The sequence below is a fragment of the Protomyctophum parallelum genome, assembly GCF_964188405.1.
Source record: "Protomyctophum parallelum genome assembly, chromosome: 8".
NCBI classification, from domain to species: domain Eukaryota; kingdom Metazoa; phylum Chordata; class Actinopteri; order Myctophiformes; family Myctophidae; genus Protomyctophum; species Protomyctophum parallelum.
In genome coordinates, this window is record NC_139703.1 from 9,963,275 (window position 1) to 9,988,285 (window position 25,011).

Below are 25,011 nucleotides of genomic sequence, written 5' to 3' on the forward strand. Positions count from 1 at the left end.
CACACACACACACACACACACACACACACACACACACACACACACACACACACACACACACACACACACACACACACACACACACACACACTGACTGAGTTAGTTGCACACAATGCACAGTAGCCTAATCTGTGATCAAAACGTTATAGTGATGTGATCACTATCCAGTAGGTCTATCCTTCCATCCGTTTTATAACTTGTATTCATTTACCATGAAATCGTATACATTTCCTGTCAGTCACTCAATATCTCCATACATGGTCCCCGGTTCTGGCCCAACTGCACTGGTTACCACTGAAACACAGAATACATTTTAAAATTCCACTGTTCGTTTTTAAAGCCCAAAATGGCCTTGCACCTGAATATATTTGTGACCTGGTTTCTGCACCTGCAGCCTCCAGGGTACTCAGGTCAACCTCCCAAATGCCCCTTGCTGTCCCCTCAACGAGCCAAAAAAATCAAAGGCAACCGGGCCTTTTCAGTAATTGCCCCCAAACTCTGGAATAGTCTCCCACTACACATCAAATCTATTTGTTGTTTCATGTTCCTTGAAATGTTATTTTTCTTATGTATTGCTTGTGTATTTTCTGATGTAATTTTTATATGAAAGGCCCTTTGGGTCAACTTCTGTTGTTTTTAAATGCGCTATATAAATAAAGGTGACTTGACATGGAAAATCGTGCCTTGTCAGTCACTCATTATCTCCATACATGGGAATGCCCCCATGGTCTTGTGACATCACGTGACATCATCAGGGATGGAGATCCTTGATGTCATATAGTAAATGCGACCTGCTGTCACAATTAAGCCCTTATATGACATACGTATAAGTATAAGCCTGTATATCCCTGATGTCATCAATATTGGCTAGCAACTCATCTGACCTCAAACCTCAAACCCTTAGATCTCCATATATGGATATAGGCCTATGTCAGAACCTGTTCTGACATTCCATATGTTGATCCTTCCCCATCCATCCTTCCTCTTCGATGTCTCCCTTTTGACTGATACCTGTCCATTCAAACTTTAAGACGGGCCTGCCCCAAAGTTATTAATGCAGCCGAGGCCCGGCAGTTCTCAACAGGCCCGAAAATTAAGGCCCGGCCCTACCTTCACCCTCATCAAACCCTGTACACTCAATAGAATGTCACCGCTACCACCCTTAGATCTCCATAGGAGCTGACCTGTTCTGACCTTATCAAACCCTGTACACTCAAGGCATGCTCCTTATATGGCCAGTACAGAATTCAATCCATGTTGAACTGACAAAGTGCCAGCGCTCCCCCAGCAGTCTGCCGTCAACAAGTCGGATGCGTGCACGCAAGGGCAAGGTCGATTCTCGCCCTTTAGGGCGATGTCGCTTCTCGTCCTTAGGCGTCTTACTGGTTACTTGTAGCCTGGCTAGTGGCTACATATACGTAACGTTTGATGGTTTCCTTCGAAATGATGAAAGTGAATAACGTTGAAAATCTAAGATAATATTACTTTCAAGTGGTCTACGATATTTTACAGAAATAGCACAGTAATGTGCTATTGTGCAGTGTGCACGTGCATAGCTGCATGCATATCATTGATGTTAGCCAATTGTTTTTCACTTTAATATGTACTAGACCGGTGCCCGGCTGTCACTCTGAGACCCTTTATTCCTATGGAGTTCTGTGTCAGGCATGCCCAAATATGAAGTGTTGTGATAGCAGAACAGGCCAGCTCCATATATGGAGATATAGGGGTGATCAGGTCCAGCTCCCGGGCAGAGGCTTTTCTGGTTCTGGACAACTGGTGATCCGACGGACTCGACACCAGGCACTGCAATCCCTGTGGGGTGTGGAACGCGTGTGTCAAATTTGATGTCGGTGGGGTGAACGGTTTTCGAGTTACGTGGATTCCAGACGTACACACATACGTACGTACAGAGATTTGGTGCATATTGATATAGATACAAACACATACACTGGGTTCGATTCCCACTGGGGACGCTGTGGGCGTGTTCTCTCCTCCAGTGCCCATACCCGAGGCGGGCTTGGCGAAAGGGTCTTTCCGTGTGGAGTTTGTATGTTCTCCCCATGTCCCCTAGGGTAGATACCCCCTCATAAAAACATGCAGTAATCCTGGTCTCTAAACTACCTCCCCCTGGCCAGCCGGGGTGCCTGGTGGAGCGGAAAGGAACTGGTCGGAATAACGTGTTCCTTCCACACGCTTCGTCTGGCCGGGGAACTCTCCCGTCAGGTGAAAAGAAGCAGCTTGGACTCCTCATGCATAGAAGGAAACATGAGGTCAGTCCGCTGCCCCCCCAGGTTGGCAGAGGAAGGATTACATTAGATAATTGACACTGGGTGAAAAAATGGGTTGCAAAATCATGGGATAAAAAAAAGACATACACAAAGAACAATAATAATGTTTGTTCCTCCATGTTTGGTATTAAACCTAATTTAAGCTTTATTTTATTGTTAAATTACAACTTTTGTCTTGATGAAGTCTTACTACTGTCAGCTGATGCACACTTTTGGGGGAAAGCTAAATAAGGTTATCTAGCACAAATCTTCTCCTATACTCCTATAATCTTCAAATGCATTGTAGTCAGAAGTTGAACTAATTTCCTCTCACCACCTCTGGCTTCATAGCCTAGTATAATTATACCATGCCATCTCTTGCAGGTCTACTGTATGAGATGGGGATTATAGACTTAAATTATGCATGGTTCTTATACTCAACTGCCCACAGCCTTTGCACACACAACTGATTGAATACAGTGTATACATAGCCTACCGATATTCTAAACAAATATCATATACGTTTATGTGCTGCACCGATATATAACAATTTCAGTGTACAGATTCAAGAACATCAAAGTCACAAACCCATCAAAGGGTTTTGATGTAGGACTTCATGACCTGACGAAGATGTGACAGAGACATCGAAACGTTGTCATTTTATTGCCTGCACCCTTTTGAATAGATAAGGCTCAAACTGTCTGAGATGCTCCAGTGCCTTCCTTCTACCTGCTACCAGTCCTGCTTCTGAGATGCACCAGACCAGCCTACCACACTACCAGTCTACCACAGGCTTGAGGCGCAGTGGAACCCCCTTGTGTTTTGATGTAGGACTGTTGGCAAACTAAATATATGGGAGGCGATCTTTTTTCCGACCCCCTTTTAGCCGACAGGACAATGGTCCGACAGTTTCGGACTATTGTCTGAAATACCGTCTTTTTACTCCAACAGTTCGACAGACATAGACAGACATAAGTTCCGGCAATAGTCCGACAAACCGTAGGTTAGACAGGTACCCAAATATATACAAGAATAAATTACAGAAGATCTGGAGTATCAGATAAAAAAAAATATATTTTATATTTTGAATACAATGTTTGCTTGTGAGCAGTTTCTTTACAGTACAGTATATTTTCATGCATGTGGGTTCTTGTTGCACGTCTTGGCAGTGTCCCACGTGAATGATGAGGTAGGTATACCCCCCCCCCCCCCCCAGTATTTACACAAGTCAATTATTTGATTTTAAATAAATACATTAAAAACTATTAATTATTCTGTTACATACATATATAATATATATATAATATATTATATATATTAGTGATGCACCGAATATTCGGCTGCAGAAAATATTCGGCAGAAAATGGCAAAAAGAATTCGGCCTATTCGGTTTCGGCCCGAATAGGCAGAAAATATATCACCGAATAGTGCATGCAATTAAAGCATTCAAAAGAGCTGATTAAATGTTTTATGGACCCATAATAGTGATTATTATTTAAGTAAAGTTTTGCCATAACCATTTATTTTGCCATAAATCAGGTAGCTTTAAGGTATGGCCATGACAGCAATGGTAGGAAAAAAGATATATAATATTAATCATATTCGGATATTCGGTATTCGGTTTTCGGCCAACTGTTTCCTATATTTGGTATTCGGTTTCGGCCAAGAATTTCCCTTTCGGTGCATCCCTAATATATATACACATATATATATATATATATATATATATATATAATAGTTTTATCCATTGACTATTCCATTTGACTATGCTAAATTAGGTATTTTGTGCATTTTCAATACTTCTGCTTCTTAACATTACTTTATTTCTTATTCAATCTTGAGATAACAGATGTAACTTGGTTATGGCAGAATGGCCATAATCACAAAGCAATATTGGCATTAGAGATCAGGAGATACCCATACTGACATGTCTCTCCCCTTTTTTCCTATTTCTTCACTTTCTTATCCTTGTCCATTTTCTCCTGCTCAGCCTTCTTCTTTTTCTTTTTCTCCTCCTTGATCTCCTTGTACTTCCACATGGGAGGTTCTAGGAAGCCTTTTTGCTTCTTCGTCTTCTTCTTCTTCTTCTCTTTCTTTGGCGTGGCCTCTGCAGACTTACTGATGCTGATCTTTGGGATACAGCCGGAGGGGAACACGCTGTTCCTCCGTGCCATGCCGCGCGGGATGAAAGTGGTGAGACCCTTGGTGGAGGCTATGGACAGTATGCTGTCCCGTCGCTCTGTGTCAACGCAGCAGGTGGTCTCTGATGAGCGGATGGAGGGCATCATGCTCGATACAGAGCCATTGCTGTGGCACACGGAGTTGGTCTGCAGCTCCTGTGCCGTGTGTTTCTTGGCCAGCTCCTGCACAGCCAGGCGCCTCTTCCCAACCTCCGGGGGGCTGGTGGGGCAGAGTGGTCTGCATCCAGTGGCTACGAGGGGGCTGTGGATGCCGGTGGTCATGCGCACCATGTGGTCCATGACGCCATTGTCCTGGGGGTCACGAGGAATGCTGAAGCCAAAGGTGTTCTTGAGCCTCTGGGTGATCTTTGAACCGGCACCTCTTTCCATTGCTATGGCCTTGGCTACTCTCTCCTTGAGCTCGGGCCACTCTGCGACGTAGCTCTCACAGAATTGCTCTGCTTTTGGCTGCAGGGCAAGGCGGCGGAGACGGTGTAATGTGTCATAACGGCCTGTCTTATGTGCCCAGTCCCGAACACATTTACCACGTGTGGAGTCTACAGCATGTAGGTCAGCGCCTGCAGAGAAACAAGGTACAAAACAACCAGATTAATTTCACAATACAGATGTAAGAGTAAGTTAATAAGTAATGAACAAGATAGTTAATGGGCTAATTTAACAGTGCCTCACACAGCCGCACGAGCACGCACGCACACGTTAAGCCTTGGAAATCTTTGTATTTTTACAGATTCAAATCTGCCATTCTTCAAGTAAAGTGACAGTGTCTTACTTTGGGGGGGGGGGGGGATATTAGTTTTTCGTTAAGCCATCTGTCTAGTACTGTACAGATATACAGAATAAGGGAAGAATACTTAAGCTTTCTGGCGTCAGTGCATAGCAACCCAAGAGGAGTATTACCAGCATCAAACATGGACAGACTGAATTATATTATTTCTACAAATGAAAATGCATATCTATTTTGGGAGTTACCATTTTATAGGTCTTAGATGAGACCTAACTGAATTGTTTGTTTAAATGTCGTGTACAATTGACATATAAGACTGAAGAATAAAGTCAATCATAAAATCATTCTTGAGGTTAGTCAGAGAGCAGTGGATGTTGTTTTTATTGCCAAAGCTGTTAAAGATAATTTCCCAAATAGCTTAGAGAACACAATAAAGACAACAAGAAATGATTGAAGTACTAGAGAATAAAACTATGAACATCTAAGCATGAGTTATGAATATGATATTGAAAATGGGCCTTGTTTAATAAGACACAATAAGGCCCAGGCCGTAGCGTAACGGTCTGGGCACCGGACTGGTAATCCAGTCGCAGTGTGCCGCGGGTTCGACTCCCGGACCCGACACGGCCTTTACTGCATGTCATCCCCCCATCTCTCTCCCGTTTCCTGTCAGCCTACTGTCTGTCCCTTCAAAAAAATCAATAAAAAGGCGTAAGCCGCAAAAAAATATCTTACAAAAAAAATAAAAAATAAGACACAATATGTACACACAATATGTACAATATGTCAAACAATACTAAATATTTTAAATAATTTGCTCCAGAATGTCAGAAATTGATCTGGCTCTTACATACCAGCCATGACGAGTGCAGACACAATGTCATTGCGGCCTGTCATTGCAGCTTTGATGAGGGCTGTGAAGCCCCGACAATCCCTTATTTCTGTGTCAATACCAGGAAAGTAGTTCAGGAGATACATCACTGTGCCGATATGACCTGTAATAGGTAACATAGAAGGTAGTCAACAACAGCAATGTTTTAGATATTGTTAGTATTGTATGTACAGTATAATCTAATATTTTTGGCAACTGATTCCACAACAATAAAAAGTCATGAGTAGATTATGAAAATAGACAAGGAACTGCCAGTCAATAAAGTACAGTGTGCAGTACCTGCTTGAGAAGCAATCATCAATGCAGTGTTGCCTTCATTGTCCTGTAGATTTATGTCTAGAAAGGGACAGTTCAGAAGGCCGTACACCACATCCAAATAACCTTTACAGCAAGCCACCATCAAGCCATTCTGTTGATAAAGACAGTTAAGAAATACACAGTAAAATCCTCAGTGTTACTTTAAAGCTTACTTTTTCCAGTAAATACATTTGTATTTTAACCAATATTTATGGTAGAGTATGTTAAAACAATGTGGGAATTGAGGTGAATGGTGCACCTACTGCACCATTTATGTGATCTAGTCACATGACCAACAGGAAGTACAAAAGCATTGTTCCTCCTCATAGAGTGAAGCATGGTAGGCCAAAGCTGTTTGTTGCGGCTAATACTGCTAATGGCATTTGTTTGGTAGAGCACATGCCACGTTTGGCCATTGTTTTAGCACTTTAGTCTGTATCACTATTGTTTTATTTGACCTTATTTAAATGTATTTATTTGTTTATTCCAGTCTTCAAATAACTTCTTCAATACACTGTGAAGTGACGTGATCTGCTGCTGTGCTTAAAGACATTGAGAGACTGGTAAAACAGTATATATATTCTATGCATGTATTTGTGTAGTTAAATGCAGCTCTTTAATATCACTTCACTGTCTTCTCTTATAGCTGTGAGGCTGTTGATGTCCCCCCTGCCCTTGCCTTGATTGCACTGTTCACTGCAAATCAAAGTAGGTTTTATTGTTTTTTCTTTTAATAATGTTTTGAATAGTGTTTGTGTACTACTAGGGCTGGCACTAATATGTTATGTTTCCTTAAAGGGACCAGTCCAGCCGCTGTTTTCCACTGTTGTTTTATCCCTTTGTTTTGTTTATTTGAGTTGATTTGGGCATTTTAGGCATATTTGATTTACTTTCTTACTGGCTTGTTTTAATTGTTTCTCTCTATTTATGTTACAGACTAGAGTAACCTTGTTAAAGGCCGGGTCCGCCTGCTGCACACAGCACTTTTCTCTTCTGTTGGGACATTTGGGTTTTATTGGTGTGTATTTGTTAACCCCCTGCACTGCATGTTTTGTATTGATTTTATTGTTTGATTTTAGTTAGTTTTGGTGCTAGGCCTGTCCCCCTTTTCTTCCTTAGTTTGAGTTTATTTCACTATGTGCATGGGCCAACCCGCCCTTCCCTAAGACAGTTAATTACCAACCTGTCACTTTATTATCTTCTCTTGCCTATTGATATTGCCCTAACGTTTTAAATATATATACTGTAGTTAATTGAAATAAAGTTGTTATATGATTTCCACACAAATGCCTCTTGTCAAGCGTTCCTGTTAAAGGGGAAGTTGGTCAGTTATTAGGATTTCACTCTAGGGGTTCATCCTGCCCCCTAAGCGGGAGGTGGCATAGTCAGGCTCTTTACCAGTTACTACAGTACAAATATAACTAGCACAACTGCTGTGGTTGGAAGTGGTCTCCTTGCTCTTCTATTCAGACATTTACCGTAGAGGCGTAGACAATTAGATCCTGTGGTCAGGTAGGAAATAACTCGCCTTGTGCTCCGTTATAGTTCAATAGTAAAACTGTCAGTGCTCTAATGTGATTATTATTCGTGGAGTACTGTCTTTGGTTTTTGGTTGTCTCACTTTTATGTCTTTGTCGTTTATAGTTGTACCATGTGATTGTCTTTCCTTCGTTATTTGATAACAGGGTGATGATAGGGTTAGTGGAAAACCATTGGGTCACTTTTCCATAATCTAAAAACAAAACAAAGGATGGTATTTTGGGAAGGGTTACAATTCAAGATGTTCATCTTAAATTTCACTGTGCAATAACCAAGGCCACCAAATAACTACAGCATCTCAGATGTTTACGTTTGCATTATGAAAGAAAACGATTTACCCAGCCATTGATATCCACCTCCATGGCTTCCTCTTTTGTGATTCCCCTCCCCAGAATCTTCCGGAGGGCGTAAGATTCATTGCGTGCACATACGGCATACAGTGTGGATGCTGCATGGCCATTTGCTGTCTTCTGCTTATAGTCTGGAAGTACAGAGTCATCAGAGAGTACACTTCCCGAATCTGACTCACTGCCTGAGAGAGAGATTTCTGATGCATCTTCATCAGGGCCTACGCCCAGGTGGGGTTCATCAGGAGCAGCAGTAGCCATCTATCATGCTGCAAGTAAATTAATTATTATTATAATGTCAGCTAGAACTATAAGTTATTATTATTTGTAAAAAAAAAAAAACGAACTAACAATAACAACTATTATGTCTCAGACAAGGATCACAGAGGCTGTAATCTCAGTGTTGTTGAAGGGGCGTGGCTAAGTAAGCTCAGTGTGCCTTCACTGTTGAGACTGTTAACTGGATCAGCATTTAAAAGCCCCGCTACTAAATGAGGAACAACCGCCCCTCAAGAATAGTCTCAGTAAAGTTACACGTGGTCCTCATCCGCTTCATCACAAAGCCAACTTGAACTCAGAAACTATTCGCTGTATAAAACAAATATCTGTCATGTAAACATTTGGCTCCAAGATAGTGACTACTATTGTTTAAATATTTTTCCATGCGTAATTTCATTCGTATAATTTTCCTAAATGGAAATATTATTAATAATTTTCGTGACAGAACTAGTACCCTAAACTAAAGTAAAAAAGAGGAACATCAGACACAATGACATCAGTCTGGAAATAAACAGTTAATAGAATTCAAGAGGCCTTGCATTAAATGTTTAATAGTTATTTTTCTTCCAGCATGGCTGCCTGTAAACGCAAAGAAAATGGCTATTTGGAGGGGCAGAATAGGTAAAACATTGGAAAGGCATGACATTACTGTTCTACTGTGAATTGTTTAAAAGATCATGCAATCAATTATGACATGAATTAAGAAATTTATAATGGCATACTGTATACAGTATATCATAATGTCAACACAATTGTCTGGTAATTGTCCTGCACAAAGCAAGCATTCGCATGTCAACAGTAAAACAATGTTATGCGCACGCACAAACAAAATATACTTACCGTAAATTGGAACGACAGGAAACCGACACCCCTGTGGAAATGTAAATTGTATCCAGGGACAGATGAATATCTCCATGAAGAATCAACTTTCCTCCCTCTGCAGAGGACTGCAACAACATCTATCTTCAAGTGAGTTCAGGATCTCACCAGCAGGCCTGTCTATCCACGTGCTCTAGACATAGACATCTCCACAAAGCTGAGTCTTTACATACACGCTATGCGTCCACTCCCGTCCAGCTACCGTGCGCTGTCATCTCATCCCACTTATAACAGCTTTAAGCAGAGGATTACTACTACTGCCCAGACCCAACAGCAGGGTTAACAGTTAACACTACCTGTTATTTCTTTCCACGTGCTATTTACAGGATATGTGTGCAGGGAACAAACTGTGATGACATACTATACTAAGCATAAATGCCATACTGTGATTGTCATGTGTTTTCAGACCAATAACAAAGGGTCTCTAGCTGCTAAGGGAAGTCGTCTTTTGGAAATTGTGAGGAGTGTGAGAGACTAGTATAGGAACGGGAACAAGCCTGAATAAATAATGAGTCACTGCAAGAGTTCATAAAGTCTGAGTTAAACTTGTTAATTTAACTTGATAAATGTGTTTAATTTAACAGGGAACTTGTACTGGTAAGAGTATGTCAGACTGTGTTGGTGTGAGTTACCGGTACATTTGAATATTCTGTATAAAACTACAACATGAAATAAATGTCTACATAAAAGGAAGATGCTTGGAAAGAGTTTATCATGTTGGTCTCAGTATCCACATGGGAACGGCGTGACTCCAGTGGTCTCAGTATCCACATGAACGGCGTGACTCCAATGTGGATCTTATCATGTTGGTCTCAGTATCCACATGAACGGCGTGACTCCAATGGTCTCAGTATCCACATGAACGGCGTGACTCCAATGTGGATCTTATCATGTTGGTCTCAGTATCCACATGAGAACGGCGTGACTCCAGTGGTCTCAGTATCCACATGGGAACGGCGTGACTCCAGTGGTCTCAGTATCCACATGGGAACGGCGTGGCTCCAGTGGTCTCAGTATCCACATGGGAACGGCGTGACTCCAGTGGTCTCAGTATCCACATGGGAACGGCATGACTCCAGTGGTCTCAGTATCCACATGGGAACGGCGTGACTCCAGTGGTCTCAGTATCCACATGGGAACGGCGTGACTCCAGTGGTCTCAGTATCCACATGGGAACGGCGTGACTCCAGTGGTCTCAGTATCCACATGGGAACGGCGTGACTCCAGTGGTCTCAGTATCCACATGGGAACCGCGTGGCTCCAGTGGTCTCAGTATCCACATGGGAACAGCGTGGCTCCAGTGGTCTCAGTATCCACATGGGAACCGCGTGGCTCCAATGTGGATCTTGGACTTGGCATCCAGCCTGCAACATCCGTTGTGGGAACAGACCCCCATTCAGAAACACCGCCATTCAGAAACCCGGTTAGGGTTCTGAATGGCGGTGTTTTGACATCATTCACCTAGCCTGTCTGTCACGACTACAGTTAGTCCAAAACGCGGACGTGTGTGCTACAAGATCCAGTTAAAGATTTTAATGTTTGTTTTTAAGTCTGTAAATGGGTTGGCACCAGTCTACATATCGGAACTTGTGGCTCCCAAAGAATCGACAAGGGCCCTGAGGTCGACTGACCAGTCACTTCTTAAGATCCCTAAATCAAAGCTGAAATCCCGGGGAGATAAGTCATTTTCCGTTGTAGCGCCCATGCTGTGGAATGAACTTCCACCTCCTGTTAGCTGCTGTACTTTATACCTCATGCTTTAAATGCTTAGTATGAGGTATAAAGTACAGCAACCTTGTGTTCATACAACAGAAATATTGGGTATTGGTTAAGACTGACGTTATGTATCTTTCAGGACATTTCACTGCTCTCTCTCCGTGGTGTATTTATTGACATTCCGTTTCTCTCCAAAGTTGAATGTTGCCACTACTACTGTTGTTACTGTTGTATGTTCTGGGCATCTTTGTGAAGTTAGTGTTAGTAAATAGCAGGTAAAAGAGTAACGTTTGAGCAGACTAACATCAGTCACTTTCGCATTCAATGTAGTAGAAGAGCTGACGCAAGACTCCACCCACTCAATAATCTAATCAATGAATCTGGCCAGAAACTAGCAGCTCGCCATCATCTTGAGCCACTGAAGAATTGTGTACAGTCAGGGCGGCGATGTTAATACCTGGGTCACACGGTGGGACATTTGTAACGGAGGTTTTGCTATTTCTTGCGACAGTCTGTGTTTTGCATGGTCACAACAAGAGAGGGATTTGAGAGGTGTTGGTACCTCCTGGGGGCTGGCTTATCACAGCTTTCACTGCTGGCAGAATGAAGCATGGGCTGAATGCAGAAGCAAAAGAAAATAACATTACACTGACCCAACTTCTGATCAATCACACACTGTCCAAACTTTCTTCAGACAGAACATCTAGGGGTGCAGGAACGTCAGAAGAAAGTTGTGAGACTTCAAAATTATGTCATTCAGAACGTCGGATGGGCGGATCCCACCTTCTTAATGACATCATTTAGAAGTTATCACCTACCCTGTCAGAAGAAAGTTCTGACATCAGATGGAGATAGATAGATAGATAGATAGATAGATAGATAGATCTTACATCTAGATGTTCTTGTATCTGATTGTATTTTTTTGTTTGGAGATTATCCTATTGGCATCGTACTTGTTTATTTGCATAATTGTCTCATTTCTAGTATTTATTTTGTATACTTTTATTTGTATTTTTTCTTAATGTCCTCTGGGGTTACGAGAACACTGATGTAGTGGGTTTGTGTTGGGTTTGTGATGGGGGAAGAGCCTTTGTGTTTGTTTTGTGTTGCTGTATTGTTCCTGTTGTATGTTGGTACCTTGAGGACCCTCTTGAAAACAAGTTGCTGCAACTCAAGGGACTATCCTCGAGTCTAGCGGAATTTCTAAATAAATAGATGGATGGATGCGGAGGTACTTATGTGACCTACAGTATACTGGCAGGTTAAATTTGGCACTGATAAATTAAGCAGTTTGCAAGATAAGCTCTTGACAGGCACGCGCGCACACACACACACACACACACACACACACACACACACACACACACACACACACACACACACACACACACACACACACACACACACACACACACAATTCAATTAGATTCAAAGGGCTTTATTGGCATAAACATAATGTTAACATTGCCAAAGTGAAAATGGAACAATACAATCAAAACAAAATAATGTATGTGCAATTGAAGAAATGATGTGTACACATGCAGAGCTGTTAAATTGCAAATGAGGAAAATCTAACTTTCAATACCATAAGAATTGTGCATTTGCTGTCAGAAATAGTTGGCCTATATATATCCACAGGTTAGTTTAATAGCTTGGGGTAAGCTATTGCAAGGTTGTGCACAAATAGCACTTGTTTTAAGTGTTTAAAGTTAATTGTTCTGTTTGTATACAGATTTTTTTCAGACACGCACACACACACACGCACACACACACACAAATTGAATGACCCTCTATAGACAGTTAGCCTCCTGCAGAGCCATGTCATAAAAAGAACAATGAATGAGATAAGTGTAGCTGATTATGGGGAAGATTTTCTTTTTAAACAACTAAGAAGATGACAAATGAAAAAGAAAGATATTATAATATAATTAATTTACTTGTACTTATAAGTACTTATTTGACGTTGCAGTAATAAAGACATTTTGAATCTTATGTTAAAACACAAGGACTCTGAAACAACAACAAGAGTCTTTGAAGTGATTACGAACCGTGACTAATGTGTCGGGGGCAAGACTGGACCTGCCAGGGGTCTGACTGACCCCCTCTTGACCAGAGGGCCCTGAGGAAGGATCCCACTGTGACTGCACAGCTGTTCTGTCCTGCCCATAGGACACAATGGAGACAAAGCAAAGCAGTTACTAGTAACTCTAGCACAACAGCACGTCGTACACTGCTGCTGAAACCTCAGAACTTGTTGTTTTCTTCTGAAGAAAGAAACTGAGGCATGTGACAAAGACAAGGCAAGGATGCATTACTGAGTCGAGGAAAAACAAGACACTTTATAGACAGTGAGGAGGATATGAGGTGAGGACAAATGTAAAAAAAGGAGTCCACAGAATGAAGACTGAGGGAATGCAAGGAAGGAAGATTCTGGACTCCATGGCTGATAGAATGACATTCTTCGGTTCACGAAGCCAACGCTGGGTAAGTTATACGAACAATATTGTACAATTGGAAATGACTGGAAATAGGCTATATTTATTTTGTATACTTTTGTAGCTGAACTATTATGTATGTGGTGTCTGTAGTATGTTGTTGTGTATGATGTGTATTTGGGTGTGATTGACCCCACAAAGAAGTTTATCATTTTCATTTCTCATTGTGCTCATCTGATCTGTGACATAACTTTGGTCAATTGATATAATTGTCTCTGTGAGTTACTGATTTCACTGTGCCTGATTGATGTGGAGTTGGTTGGGACCACCCAACCAACTCCAAAGCCTACATGTTAATCCCTAATGCCATATGGTGAGGAGATGAGATGTTTGGAGTATTTTGCCATGATTAGCCTATATGAAACACAAAATAATGATGTCAAATACTCTAGATTAATTATTCTGCCTGCTGTTATGCTTAATTTACACATATGTGTAAAGCAAGGTGAAATCATTTAACATGTGTTATTTAACATCCATTATTATTATCATCTATATATAACCGTGGCTGCAAAAACATTGCTAACTTGCTGTGTTGTTCCTTAAGTTACTTTTTCAATAGTAGCATAATGCATATACTGCATAGGCAAGTTGAAACCAAACACTGCATTTTCAGTTTCCTTCCACTGGTTCTTAATTACCCCAACCTGACAACCAGAATAATATTGTTTAACTGTTAATGATACTGCAACCTAGATTAGGTTATGTTGTAGTTCAGCGACTATAGGCTACTGAGCTGCACATTTTACCAGCGTGCAGTACCCCAACTTCTAACACTTTTGCTAGAACTCCATTTTATGGTTGCTCTGGTGTTTTGTTTATCCTCAGAGACATTCCACAGATAAGATAAGAAACTACTTGAGGCAACAACAAAAAAAAGAAAACAGTAAAGAGATAAGATCGCTTGAGCATTGAAAGTGGTAACTTAAGCCTAATTAGCCTATATAGCCTCTGCTATAAATACTGTGCAATTGTGCATCCCATCATGAAAAGCTATACATGCAAGGATATTAACTCACACAGATTCACTTGCAAGTTGCACAGGTTTGTCATGTCTTTCTTTTTGTCTGTCTTGAAGAGTTCACAGACCAGTAGTGATCGAGAGGATGGTTGGCTTGCTGAGATGAGGCTCAAGTGGACCAGGAGGCCCAGTAATCTGAAAGCACCACCTTATCATGGTAATGCGGCTAAAACTGGAGGTTATGCAATAACCATGGTTATATAAAGGATATGAGTGAATCAATTCACTATGGGTTATGTCCATTCTTGGACGTAAGACAGAAGAAATCTTATACACTCACGTTCTAATAATATTAGGACGGGCTTTTTACGTCATGACGCAGTGCACGCAGGTCCCTCCCCCGAGGGTATAACACCTGCACTGCCGTCTGGGCGTCATTCGGTAATACTTTCTCCTTTTGCCGTTGACAAGCTAGAAGGGCAATTTGGTGAATTGATTCACTCATATCCTTTATATAACCATGGTTATTGCATAACCTCCAGTTATATTAAAGTCTACTCGTGAATCAATTCACTATGGGAGACCTAATGAACTCCCTTCAAATCACTGAGAAAACATACCCATCCTCATGTGTCCCCTCCGGGCTGTGACATCACAGATGTGATGGCCACATCCCTTATGAGACAACAATGTTGAGGTCAAGAGGTCACAGACCTAATGACTTATAGGAGGTGGGACCGAAACAGACCCCTGGTCCATACGGTCCCTTATCCCTATTTTAAGGAGCTGATGAACCATGTCATCTTATGTGCTCTGAGGCCTGACTCATAGATGGTCGCAATCACCTATGAATCCCTGGCCCTTATCCTAGCTGTTAATATACAGACTATCGTGCATATGGAGCTAGGTCGGCTATTTTACCACTTATGTAGTCAAATATAGCCATATATATATATATATATGTACTCAAAATACATATATATCATATTTATAAATTCTCTATACATATAAGTGTCTAAACATCTATATATTCTAGAGGACATGCTTCAGCGGGAAGCAACCTGCAGGACCGCATGTGCCACAGACGGTTCTGTCACATCCAGGTTGTAGAACCTGGCAAAGGTCGACGGCGAGGACCAACTTGCCGCCGTACAGACATCCTGTATCGAAATACCTTTATAGAGCGCCCAGGATGCAGAGATACCCCTGGTGGAGTGTGCCCTCAACCCCACCGGTGGCACCACCCCAGCCGTAGAGTAGGCCATCTGTATGGCCTCTACAATCCATTGGGACAACCGTACCTTAGTGACCGGTTTTCCCTTTGCGCTGGCACCCCAGGCCACAAACAGCTGGCTACCCTTTCTGAATCGGGCCACCCTATTCATGTACGTCCGCAGGGCTCGTACTGGGCATAGACAGTGCAACCTCTCGTCCTCCTCCTCCCTAAATGGAGGTGGGTGAAAAGACCTTAGATCCACCGGAACACTAGCCAGGCTTGAATTCTTTGGTATGAAGGCCGGGTTTGGTTTTACTGTGACCCTCATTCTATCTTCACTAAAGATAGTGCAATCAGGGCTCACTGAGAGCGCCTGTAGATCACTAACTCTTTTAGCTGTAGTGAGAGCCAATAGAAGAACGGTTTTCAGGGTCAGGAATTTCCAATCTACTGACTCCAGTGGTTCAAAAGGCGCCCTTGTCAGGGCGTCTAACACTAATGACAGGTCCCAAGGAGGAACCATGGATCTAGTAACCGGACGGGCCTTCCGAACCCCCCTCATATACTGTCGTATGAGCGGGTGTTCACTCAGGGCTTTATCCCCCATACCAATATGACATGCTGAAATAGCTGCCAGATTGACCTTAATTGAGGATTGGGATTTCCCATCGTCCAGCAGTCCCTGTAGGAAGGTCAGAACCGTTCTCACTGAGGCCTGGAATGGTAATTCCCGGACTGGTCCCCCTGCGCACCATCGCTCGAAAACCTTCCAGGCAACATCGTATTGTTTCCTAGTGGACCTGGCCCTAGCCCCCTGAATTGTGGCTATCACGTTCGGGGGTAGGCCCTCAGCACTTAAATTCAGCCTCTCACGGGCCAAGCCCATAGGTCCAGGGTCTGGGGGCAAGGATGAAATATCTCGTACCCTGCCTGTGTGAGCAGATCCTTCCGTAGCGGAAGCTGCCACGCCTGGTCGTATAGGAGGGAGGCTATCTCTGACCTCCACGACCCCCATGCTGGGGCTATGAGAACCACCTTCAGGCCCTGAGTTCTCACTCTGTCCAAGGTGGGTCGTATTAGTGACAAGGGAGGGAAGGCATAGAGCAGGTCCCGCGGCCACTCGTGAGCTAGTGCATCTAGCCCTAGTGACGAGCTCCCCTTGATGGAGAAGAACAGATGGCATTTCGTGTTCCCTGCCGATGCAAACAGGTCCACTTTGGCCCTGCCGAACCTGTCCCATAACTGGTCTGCCACCTCCGGGTGGAGAGACCAATCCGCATAGCGGAGCTGGCCCCTGGATAGCAGGTCCGCTCCTGCATTCAGGAGCCCCGGTACGTGACATGCTCTGATCGAGAGGAGATGTGTGTCGCACCACGTGATTAGTCTGTGGGCTAGTAAATGCAGGGTCCTGGATTTGAGTCCGCCCTGCTTGTTGATATAACACATCGTAGTGGTGTTGTCCGTCCTCACTAGGACGTGGCGACCATGAATGAAAGGATTGAATTGACGCAGTGCTAGTAGTACTGCCATCAGTTCTAGGTAATTGATGTGGGCGTTCCTCAGAGCACCGTCCCACACCCCCCTGGTCGCCATACCGTCTAACGTGGCGCCCCATCCCGACATGCTGGCGTCCGTCGTGACCACTTTCCTGGAGGTGATTATCCCCATAGGGACACCTTCTGTGAGCGTGGCTCTGTTTTCCCACCATTTGAGAGCCTGAACGCATCCCGCCGTCACTCTGACTCTCTGATGCCGGCGGCTGGTAGGGATACGTAGGGACCGCATCCATTCTTGGAACGGTCTCATATATAGCCTGCCTAGACGTATCAGTGATATGGCAGATGCCATGAGTCCTGCCATCCGCAGACACACGCTGAACGGCACCCTGTTCCCTGTTCTGAATAGCGCCGTGCATTTGAGAAACGATTCCACCCTCTCCTGGCTCAGTCTGGCCGAGAAGGAGAGGGAGTTTAATGCTATGCCTATGTAATCTATCGATTGGGTAGGCGTCATCGTACTCTTCGCATGATTTATAGTGAAACCCAGGGAGGACAGCTGATCCATCACGAGTTTTGTGCAGATCAGCGCCTCTGCTGGCGAACTTGCGCACAGCAGGAGGTCGTCTATGTAAGAGACAATACGAGCTCCTTGGTGACACAGAGGGGCTAATGCCGCTTGGGTGCATTTTACGAATACCCTGGGGGATAGTGACATCCCGAATGGGAGAACCATATATTCGTATATCTTCCCTTCGAATCCAAATCGCAGGAACTTCCTGTGTGGCGGATAAATCGGGATATGGAAATAAGCGTCTTTGAGATCGATACTGGTGTACCAGTCGCCCTGGCGCAGAGAACGTAGTAGAGTCGCTGCCGTCAGCATTTTGAATTTGAAAATTCTGAGGTATTTGTTGAGGGCTCTGAGATCCAGTATTGATCGCAGCCCCCCCCCCTTCTTCTTGACCAGAAAATAGCGGCTGTAGAAACCGTTGTTTTGTTGGTCTAAGGGGACCTCTCTGACGGCCCTCTTGGCTAGTAATTCGAGGATCTCGGTCCGAAGCACCTCCGCTGCCTGTCCTCTCACTTGAGAGAGAATTATTTTCCCAAACTTGGGGGGCGGTTTCGCAAACTGTAGTTTGTAACCCGTCTTCACTGTGCGTAATACCCAAGGGGACGCTCCACACTGCTCCCATTGATGGAAGCATTGTGTCAGAGGGTTCTCTAGTATGGGCCGTGATACTAGTGGAGTAATGGCACTCCCTAGTGGCCTGGGGACGTAACGGACACGGTACTCCTGTGGTGGGATTCTCTCTTTGCCTAACCGGGTTGGCGAGGAGAATTTCCGGCCTTGTTGTTTCCAGCCCGCAGCTAGCTTGATGCTTGCTACCGGGCCAGAGTACCGTCTCGCCGCTGTCGAGAGGCCTAGTGGTCCCCTCCGCGGCGAGCTTATAATGTCCGTGCCTAAGCACTGTCCCGCCGCTGTAGAGAAGCCTAGTGGTTCTCTCTGCGGCGGGCTCATATTGCCCGTGCCGAGGCCCTGTCCCACCGCTGTCGAGAGGCCTGGTAGCTCTCTGCGCGGTGGGCTCATGATACCCGTGCTTAAGCACTGTCCCACCGCTGTTTGGAGGCCTAGCGACTCCTTCCGCGGCGGGCTCATAATGCCCATATGGGTTCGAGTTTGTTGTTTTATTTTGTTTTGTGGCAATATACGAGGCATTGATGTAATCAAACGCTTTATGTTCAAATAAGGTTTTACACTCATCAAACATTTTTCGTACAAAATAAGTGCATTTGCATGTTTCAAAACAGTAGCAACAACAACTTTTTTCGGCGGAATGTTCACAGTGTCTTTGTCTCTTATTGTGGGCAACATTCTCGCTCGTTTTACCGCTGGCTCCGATGTGGGGCCCGTGGCCTCTACAAACAGAGCCGGGTTCGAACCCCCGGGCACGGGGGGAACGGTTCTCTGGTTCCCCCCGGGAAAAAGTCTCTCACGCTATCTGGCGCGGCCACGTCCTCGCCCGCGGTAGGCGCCCCTGCCACGGGGAGCTCCCCGAGGGACGTAGTCCCGTGACGGGCCGCGAGCGCGGCCAGCTGCCGCTCTATCAGTGGACTGACCGCGAGCTTGTCCCCGCTCAGTGCGGTACCTCCATGGCACCCTTGAATGGCCTCGTTCGGTCGGTGGACGGGCTGGGCTATTTGTTGGCGGGCGGTGTGGTGGGGCAGCTTGCCTTGTTTCTTGGAGATGACGCAGCCCCTCCGCGTTTCTCTTGCTGCTCTCCCCAGAGGCAATGAGCTCCGCCAGGGCTCCCTGGAACAGGTCCGTAGGGGCATTGAAGACCCTCGGAACAGTGTTGTCGACTGGTGTTATCGGTCTGTCCAGGAGGGTGGCGCGGAGTGTCCCGGTTGTGGGAAAAATATCCGCCCACCGTGTACGCTCTTGCATGACGCACAAAGTCATGGCCCTGCCCAGGGACTCAACGGCGTTTCTTGTCAAGAGCTTGGCCTCGTCGTTGAGACGTCTCACCTCTGCCTGTTGCTCAGCTGTGGGGGCGTCTCCAGCCATCTCCAGCAGCACCGTGAGGGAGCCCTGTAGGAGCGCTTCGGCGTTCAAGGCTTTAGCTATGGCGGCGAGGTGATTGTAGATTCGTCTGATCGATGCCGACGCCGCTTTGTCTTTCGAATCTGGGAAAACGGGGTCTCTTCCGACGGGTCCGTACTGGGGCCGTGTCGGGTTGACTAGATACCCCGCCAACAGACGCTCGGCCTCTGGTATGCCGTCTAGTCCCGCCACCTTGGGGTCTGCTGTATCGACCGAGAAGGCGCCTCTGCTTCGGGGTGGATCAGCCGCATTAGGACGTGCCCACGTGAGAGTGAGGAATTCCCTCACTCCCTCCGCATAGGGTAGCACATGTTTGTACGGTGTTTTGGCGGCGACCGCCTTAACGCCCTGCCATAGTAGAGCTTGTGCTGGGTTAGTGGGCGCGGCTGGTGCTGGCCATGGCCGTCCGCATCTGAGAGCCGCGGTCATATATATAGCGAGCAGCTCCGTCTCGTCCCGGGGGAGCAGGTCGGGTATTGGGGCTGCTTCGACGGGCGCCGCTAAAACCTGTGGTGCGTTGGCGGCCGCTATCGGAGCCGCCTGAGCCACGGCAGGTGGGAGGGCTTGTGCGATGTCCATGAGCACGGCCACGGCGTCGTCGTCGTACGGAACGGGGGCTGTCTGAGCCTGCTCCGCACCGTCGTACTGAGCACCATCATCGTACTCGTCCCAGTTGAAGTGACCCTCCTCGTCTTCGTAGTCGTTGACGAGAGCCTGCTCATCCATTAGCCCGCCCCAGGAGCGGCCCTCCGTGGCGGAGGGAAGGGGAGGCCAGGGTAGGTCGCCCAGCACCGCCGCTGTGCTTGAACAGGCGGCTGCTGGAGCCGCGGAAAGAAAAGCCGTGCTGGTGGAGGCGTCGCGGCTGTTAGCACGTGGCCTAGCCCCCAGTCTAGCGTAGACATCCGAGTGGACGTTCGGAGCCGGCGGTGGCGGGAGAACAGCAGGGGGGTCGTCATACTCCTCTTCCTCTTCGTCGAACTCGCCTTCCTCGACGAGGAGGTCGTCAATCGCGGAGAGGAAATAATGACGGGCCCGCTTTCGGCGTCTCTGCTTCATGTGGTGGGAAGTTTCCACACACATGGGGCATTTTCCTGGGAGACTCACCGCTTCCTCAGCGTGTGGTAGTCCCAGGCAGTATAGGCACTTGGTGTGCCGATCCATCCCCGACATCAGGTTCCCGCAGTGCTCCGTCTGGCAGAGCTTCTGGGGTAGGGGGATGGCTCCCCTACGATAGCGGCGGCCCTCTGCCTTAGACCTTGCCGTCTCTTCCGCCATTCCTGCGGAACTTCTAGTTCTTCAGCGAGGAGAGTTCTGTGGGCTTATTAAACCTCGACAGGGGAGAGTTCTGTGGGCTTCTTAAACCTCGACAGTGGATGCTAACGCTAGCTTGTTTCGAACTGGGCTAGCGTTTAGCTTAACGGTGTTAGCTGCTTCTAGCGAGCTACACGTGTCGGGAAAATTGTTCTGTTTGGTCCGGTCGAACACGGCGACAAACAGCAATATCCTTCTTTTTCTTTCTTCGTGAGTGTGGCTTAGCACTATCGAAAAACTCAAATTTCACCTCGCGGTACCGAGCAAAACTTACTTATCACTCGTCCTGTTTGAGATTCGTTTAGAAGTTTGGTCTTTCCTTAGTGATTAGCTTGTCTGTCTCAACGCAGAAGAAGAAAACGAATGACGCCCAGACGGCAGTGCAGGTGTTATACCCTCGGGGGAGGGACCTGCGTGCACTGCGTCATGACGTAAAAAGCCCGTCCTAATATTATTAGAACGTGAGTGTATAAGATTTCTTCTGTCTTACGTCCAAGAATGGACATAACCCATAGTGAATTGATTCACGAGTAGACTTTAATATAACTACTACTTAAATCTTTTGTCTGAGCGAAATAGCTCTACTACACAATGCAATGCATAATAGACTGCAGGTGCACTACTTAATTCATCCATAGTGGGGCGGCATCTGACTAGAAGGAAGTCATTAGGTAGTCAGAGGCTCAGAGCGGCCATTGAGGCCAGTGAATGACCACTGTCGGCGGGGAGACAGGAGAGCGTTTTTGTGAGAACACGTGGCGCTCAATGTTGCTTGAGAATGATGCCCAACTTGGTTGGATGGATTAAGCCTATCTGCCTATGTCATGTGGTTTTTTCCGAAAAGATAGGCTACTTATAGACATGCATGATGGTAGCTACTAAATTGCTGCTGTTTTGAATAATTATGCTTTTACTTACTAATTGTAAACTGCAAGAACACATTTGTCCGCCAGAGCTTATCCAACCGAGGGTGATTGGGTTATCATTTGTTTACAGTAGGCTATTCACAAAGACAACCAGAAAACATAATTTGAGCAACACTCAAATCAATAGATACAAAAATGCTGTTCACAATTGTCACAGGGAGGGACAGACGTCCTCTGTTAGCTGAACAAAGTGTGGGAAAGGGAGTTGTCCTTAAGTTAAGCCCTGGGGGTATGTCCCAGCTGGGGTCTATATGGTATACACTCGTTTTTGCCCTGCATCACAGTGCAACATGGTTTGGTCTTGTAGACCTGATATCTTTTGCAGAATGCTCACCTGTTTTGACATGAAGTAGGTTTGCTAGGGTTCAACATGCCCTTGATTGTTTTGTAGGTCATCACCAGTGTTTTGAATTGGATGCAGGCAGAAAACCAGTGAAGGGAACACAGAAGGGGGAGATGGGAAAGTTTAGGGAAGTCTAAGGACTATGCAGGTGGTATGCCTTGGCATATTCTGAATCAGCGTAGCCTACGCGTTCGAGTGAGCATGCTGGCAGACCAGAAAGAAGGGAGTTGCAATTTAATTGTCAATCCTGGAGATGAATGTGAGGCTTGGATAAGGAACTGGGCAGACTCCTTGGTGAAGAATGGTCTGATCCTCCAGATGTTTTACAGTGCATACAGGATTGAGTGATCACTGCAAGGATAGCTGCCTGTCCTGTCCTAGCCTCAGTCCCAGGCTTACTCACCTGCGAAGAGAAAAGCCTGGTCACAACCTATAAGGCAGAGACGGTATCGGTGGAAGTGTCGTCCGGAACAACAACAATGGCATTCTATAAGATGGCAATTAAGGTCAGACTCAGAATCAGAAAGGGTGACCAGGAGAAGCTGGTGGTTGACGTTGTCAAATGCTGCAGAAAGTGCAGATAGGTCAAGATGAATGAGGACGGAGCAGGAGACCGTGACGGCATGTAGAGAATCTGTGAGAATCGGAGTGAACCGACTTGGGATCCACAGGTTATTCTGTGATTGCTAGAGAGAGAGAGATGGTTAGAAACAATTAATTCAAGAGTTTTGGAAAGACAGGACAGAGTGGTACCCATGTTCTCTGGCACTGGCAGAAATATTTTCAAATGGGTGGCCGGTGGCCAAATAAGTTTGGGGGTCCTTGACATGAAAATGTTTGAGAACCACTATAATTTTGCCAGAAAAAGGCTGCTCAATTGACGTAGTTGGTGGATTAAATCACAAATAATAGTGCAACAGGGTGAGAGAAACGAGAGAGAGAGACACAGAGCAGAAGAGAGAGAGAGAGAGAGAGAGAGACAGTGGCAGAGTTTTCACCATTACATAATGCTTGTCGTCACCGTGTGTTGTGTCTAATCAACTTCTCATGCCAGACACCATATCTTCTAGCAGGTGAGTTTATTTGATTTCAACAGAAAGATTGCAAACCAAGACACATGGCTTTTTATTTTTTAATTGTTGCAAGGTGCTTCTTTTGCTGGGGGGATTGATTTGGAAGATTAGACGTTGTTGGTGGTCTGTTTAATCAAACTGTTTACTCAGTGCTTGTACTTGTATTTGTATTTATTAAGTTATTTTCATTTATTTATTTATTTAACTATTTATTTACTGTGCAGAACGAGACAATCAATTCTCAGGCCGCACATGGCCCTCTACCCGAAAGGATTGGCTGAAACTGAGAACTGATCCACTAGTAGCTATTGGCTAATTTTATTTAAGACATACACACTGCATGCATGTAATGTAAACACAACACAGATACAGACACACACACACACACACACACACACACACACACACACACACACACACACACACACACACACACACACACACACACACACACACACACACACACACACACACACTCACATATACAGCTCACATTTTGGCAAGGTCCGGGTTTTTCAGCTCTCTGGGTTTGTTATTTAAGCAGGGCTTTTAAAGGGGCTTAAGTAGATGACCAAAGGACCAAGAGCATTTTGATATTTTTATAGCTATAATCTCCTGGGTAGATTGTGATTGCAGGGTTATGCTAGTCAACCTATGCGGTGCGTGTGTGTGAAAATGGTAAATTAACAAAATGTATAGCGCCTTTCTCCAAAGCACGTTTACATTCACCTATTCACACACTGATGGCAGAGGAAACCATGCAAGCAACCACATTGACACTTTGCCAGGAGGAGCCGGGAATGGAACCTGGAACCTTTGGATTCCAAGACTGCCGTTGTACAATTATTTGGGGCCCACTTGCCCAGCTGATGCATTGGGAATCGCTGGTTTCTGTGGGAAACAGGACAGCACTCTATGACCACTCAATTATTTTGGGCAGCTATAGGTACTGTACTTCCCGAGCCACTGCCGCCCCAGTGTGTACAGTATATGTGTGTTTGTTTATGCGAACATAAACAGCAGAAGATATTAGACATATTCCTAAAACTATACCTCTGTTAACCTTTTTGCTGTTTACATGCCAAGGCATGTAAGGGGTCGCATAGGTTTATACATAAATCTAATTGGAGCGCACTACATGCTGCTGCTACAGGATTGGACAGCTGTGCTTGGAAGAGCATCTATTTATGAGCTTTGAGATTAAATCAGCCTGCCTGCAATCTACTTGCTCAGTTAACGGTGTGTGTGAGTTTCCACTTTTATTGCTTGATAGGCAGACAGACAGATTTCATTTTATTTACGCTCACCACAAATATATCTAGCTTTACTAACACATGCTATGAGAGTACCTAGGCTATGATGACAAAAAGAGAATGGATGTTATGGTCATGGTGAACCCAGAGCAGAGGCAATGGGAGGGGTGAGAGCAGAAAGGGAGGGA

At 45.2% G+C, this 25,011-nt stretch overlaps 2 protein-coding genes across 2 annotated transcripts in view; one reads left to right on the forward strand and one right to left on the reverse strand.

Moving 5' to 3' along the window:
• Positions 1-4,216: 4,216 nt before the first annotated feature.
• On the reverse strand, positions 4,217-8,531 carry ankrd33ab (ankyrin repeat domain 33Ab; the record flags this gene model as incomplete). Its single annotated transcript, XM_083772299.1, has 4 exons — positions 4,217-5,028; positions 6,050-6,190; positions 6,367-6,496; positions 8,262-8,531. 4 exons carry the CDS (start codon positions 8,529-8,531, stop codon positions 4,217-4,219), a joined length of 1,353 nt encoding a protein of 450 aa, XP_083628425.1.
• A 4,997-nt stretch (positions 8,532-13,528) lies between these two features.
• arhgef25b (Rho guanine nucleotide exchange factor (GEF) 25b) overlaps positions 13,529-25,011 on the forward strand; it is a 38,519-nt gene continuing 27,036 nt past the window's right edge. The window contains exons 1-2 of the mRNA XM_083770918.1: positions 13,529-13,628; positions 14,718-14,817. Coding sequence (XP_083627044.1) covers positions 13,542-13,628; positions 14,718-14,817 — 187 coding nt within the window. The 5' untranslated portion in view covers positions 13,529-13,541. The remainder of the gene's footprint in view (positions 13,629-14,717; positions 14,818-25,011) is intronic.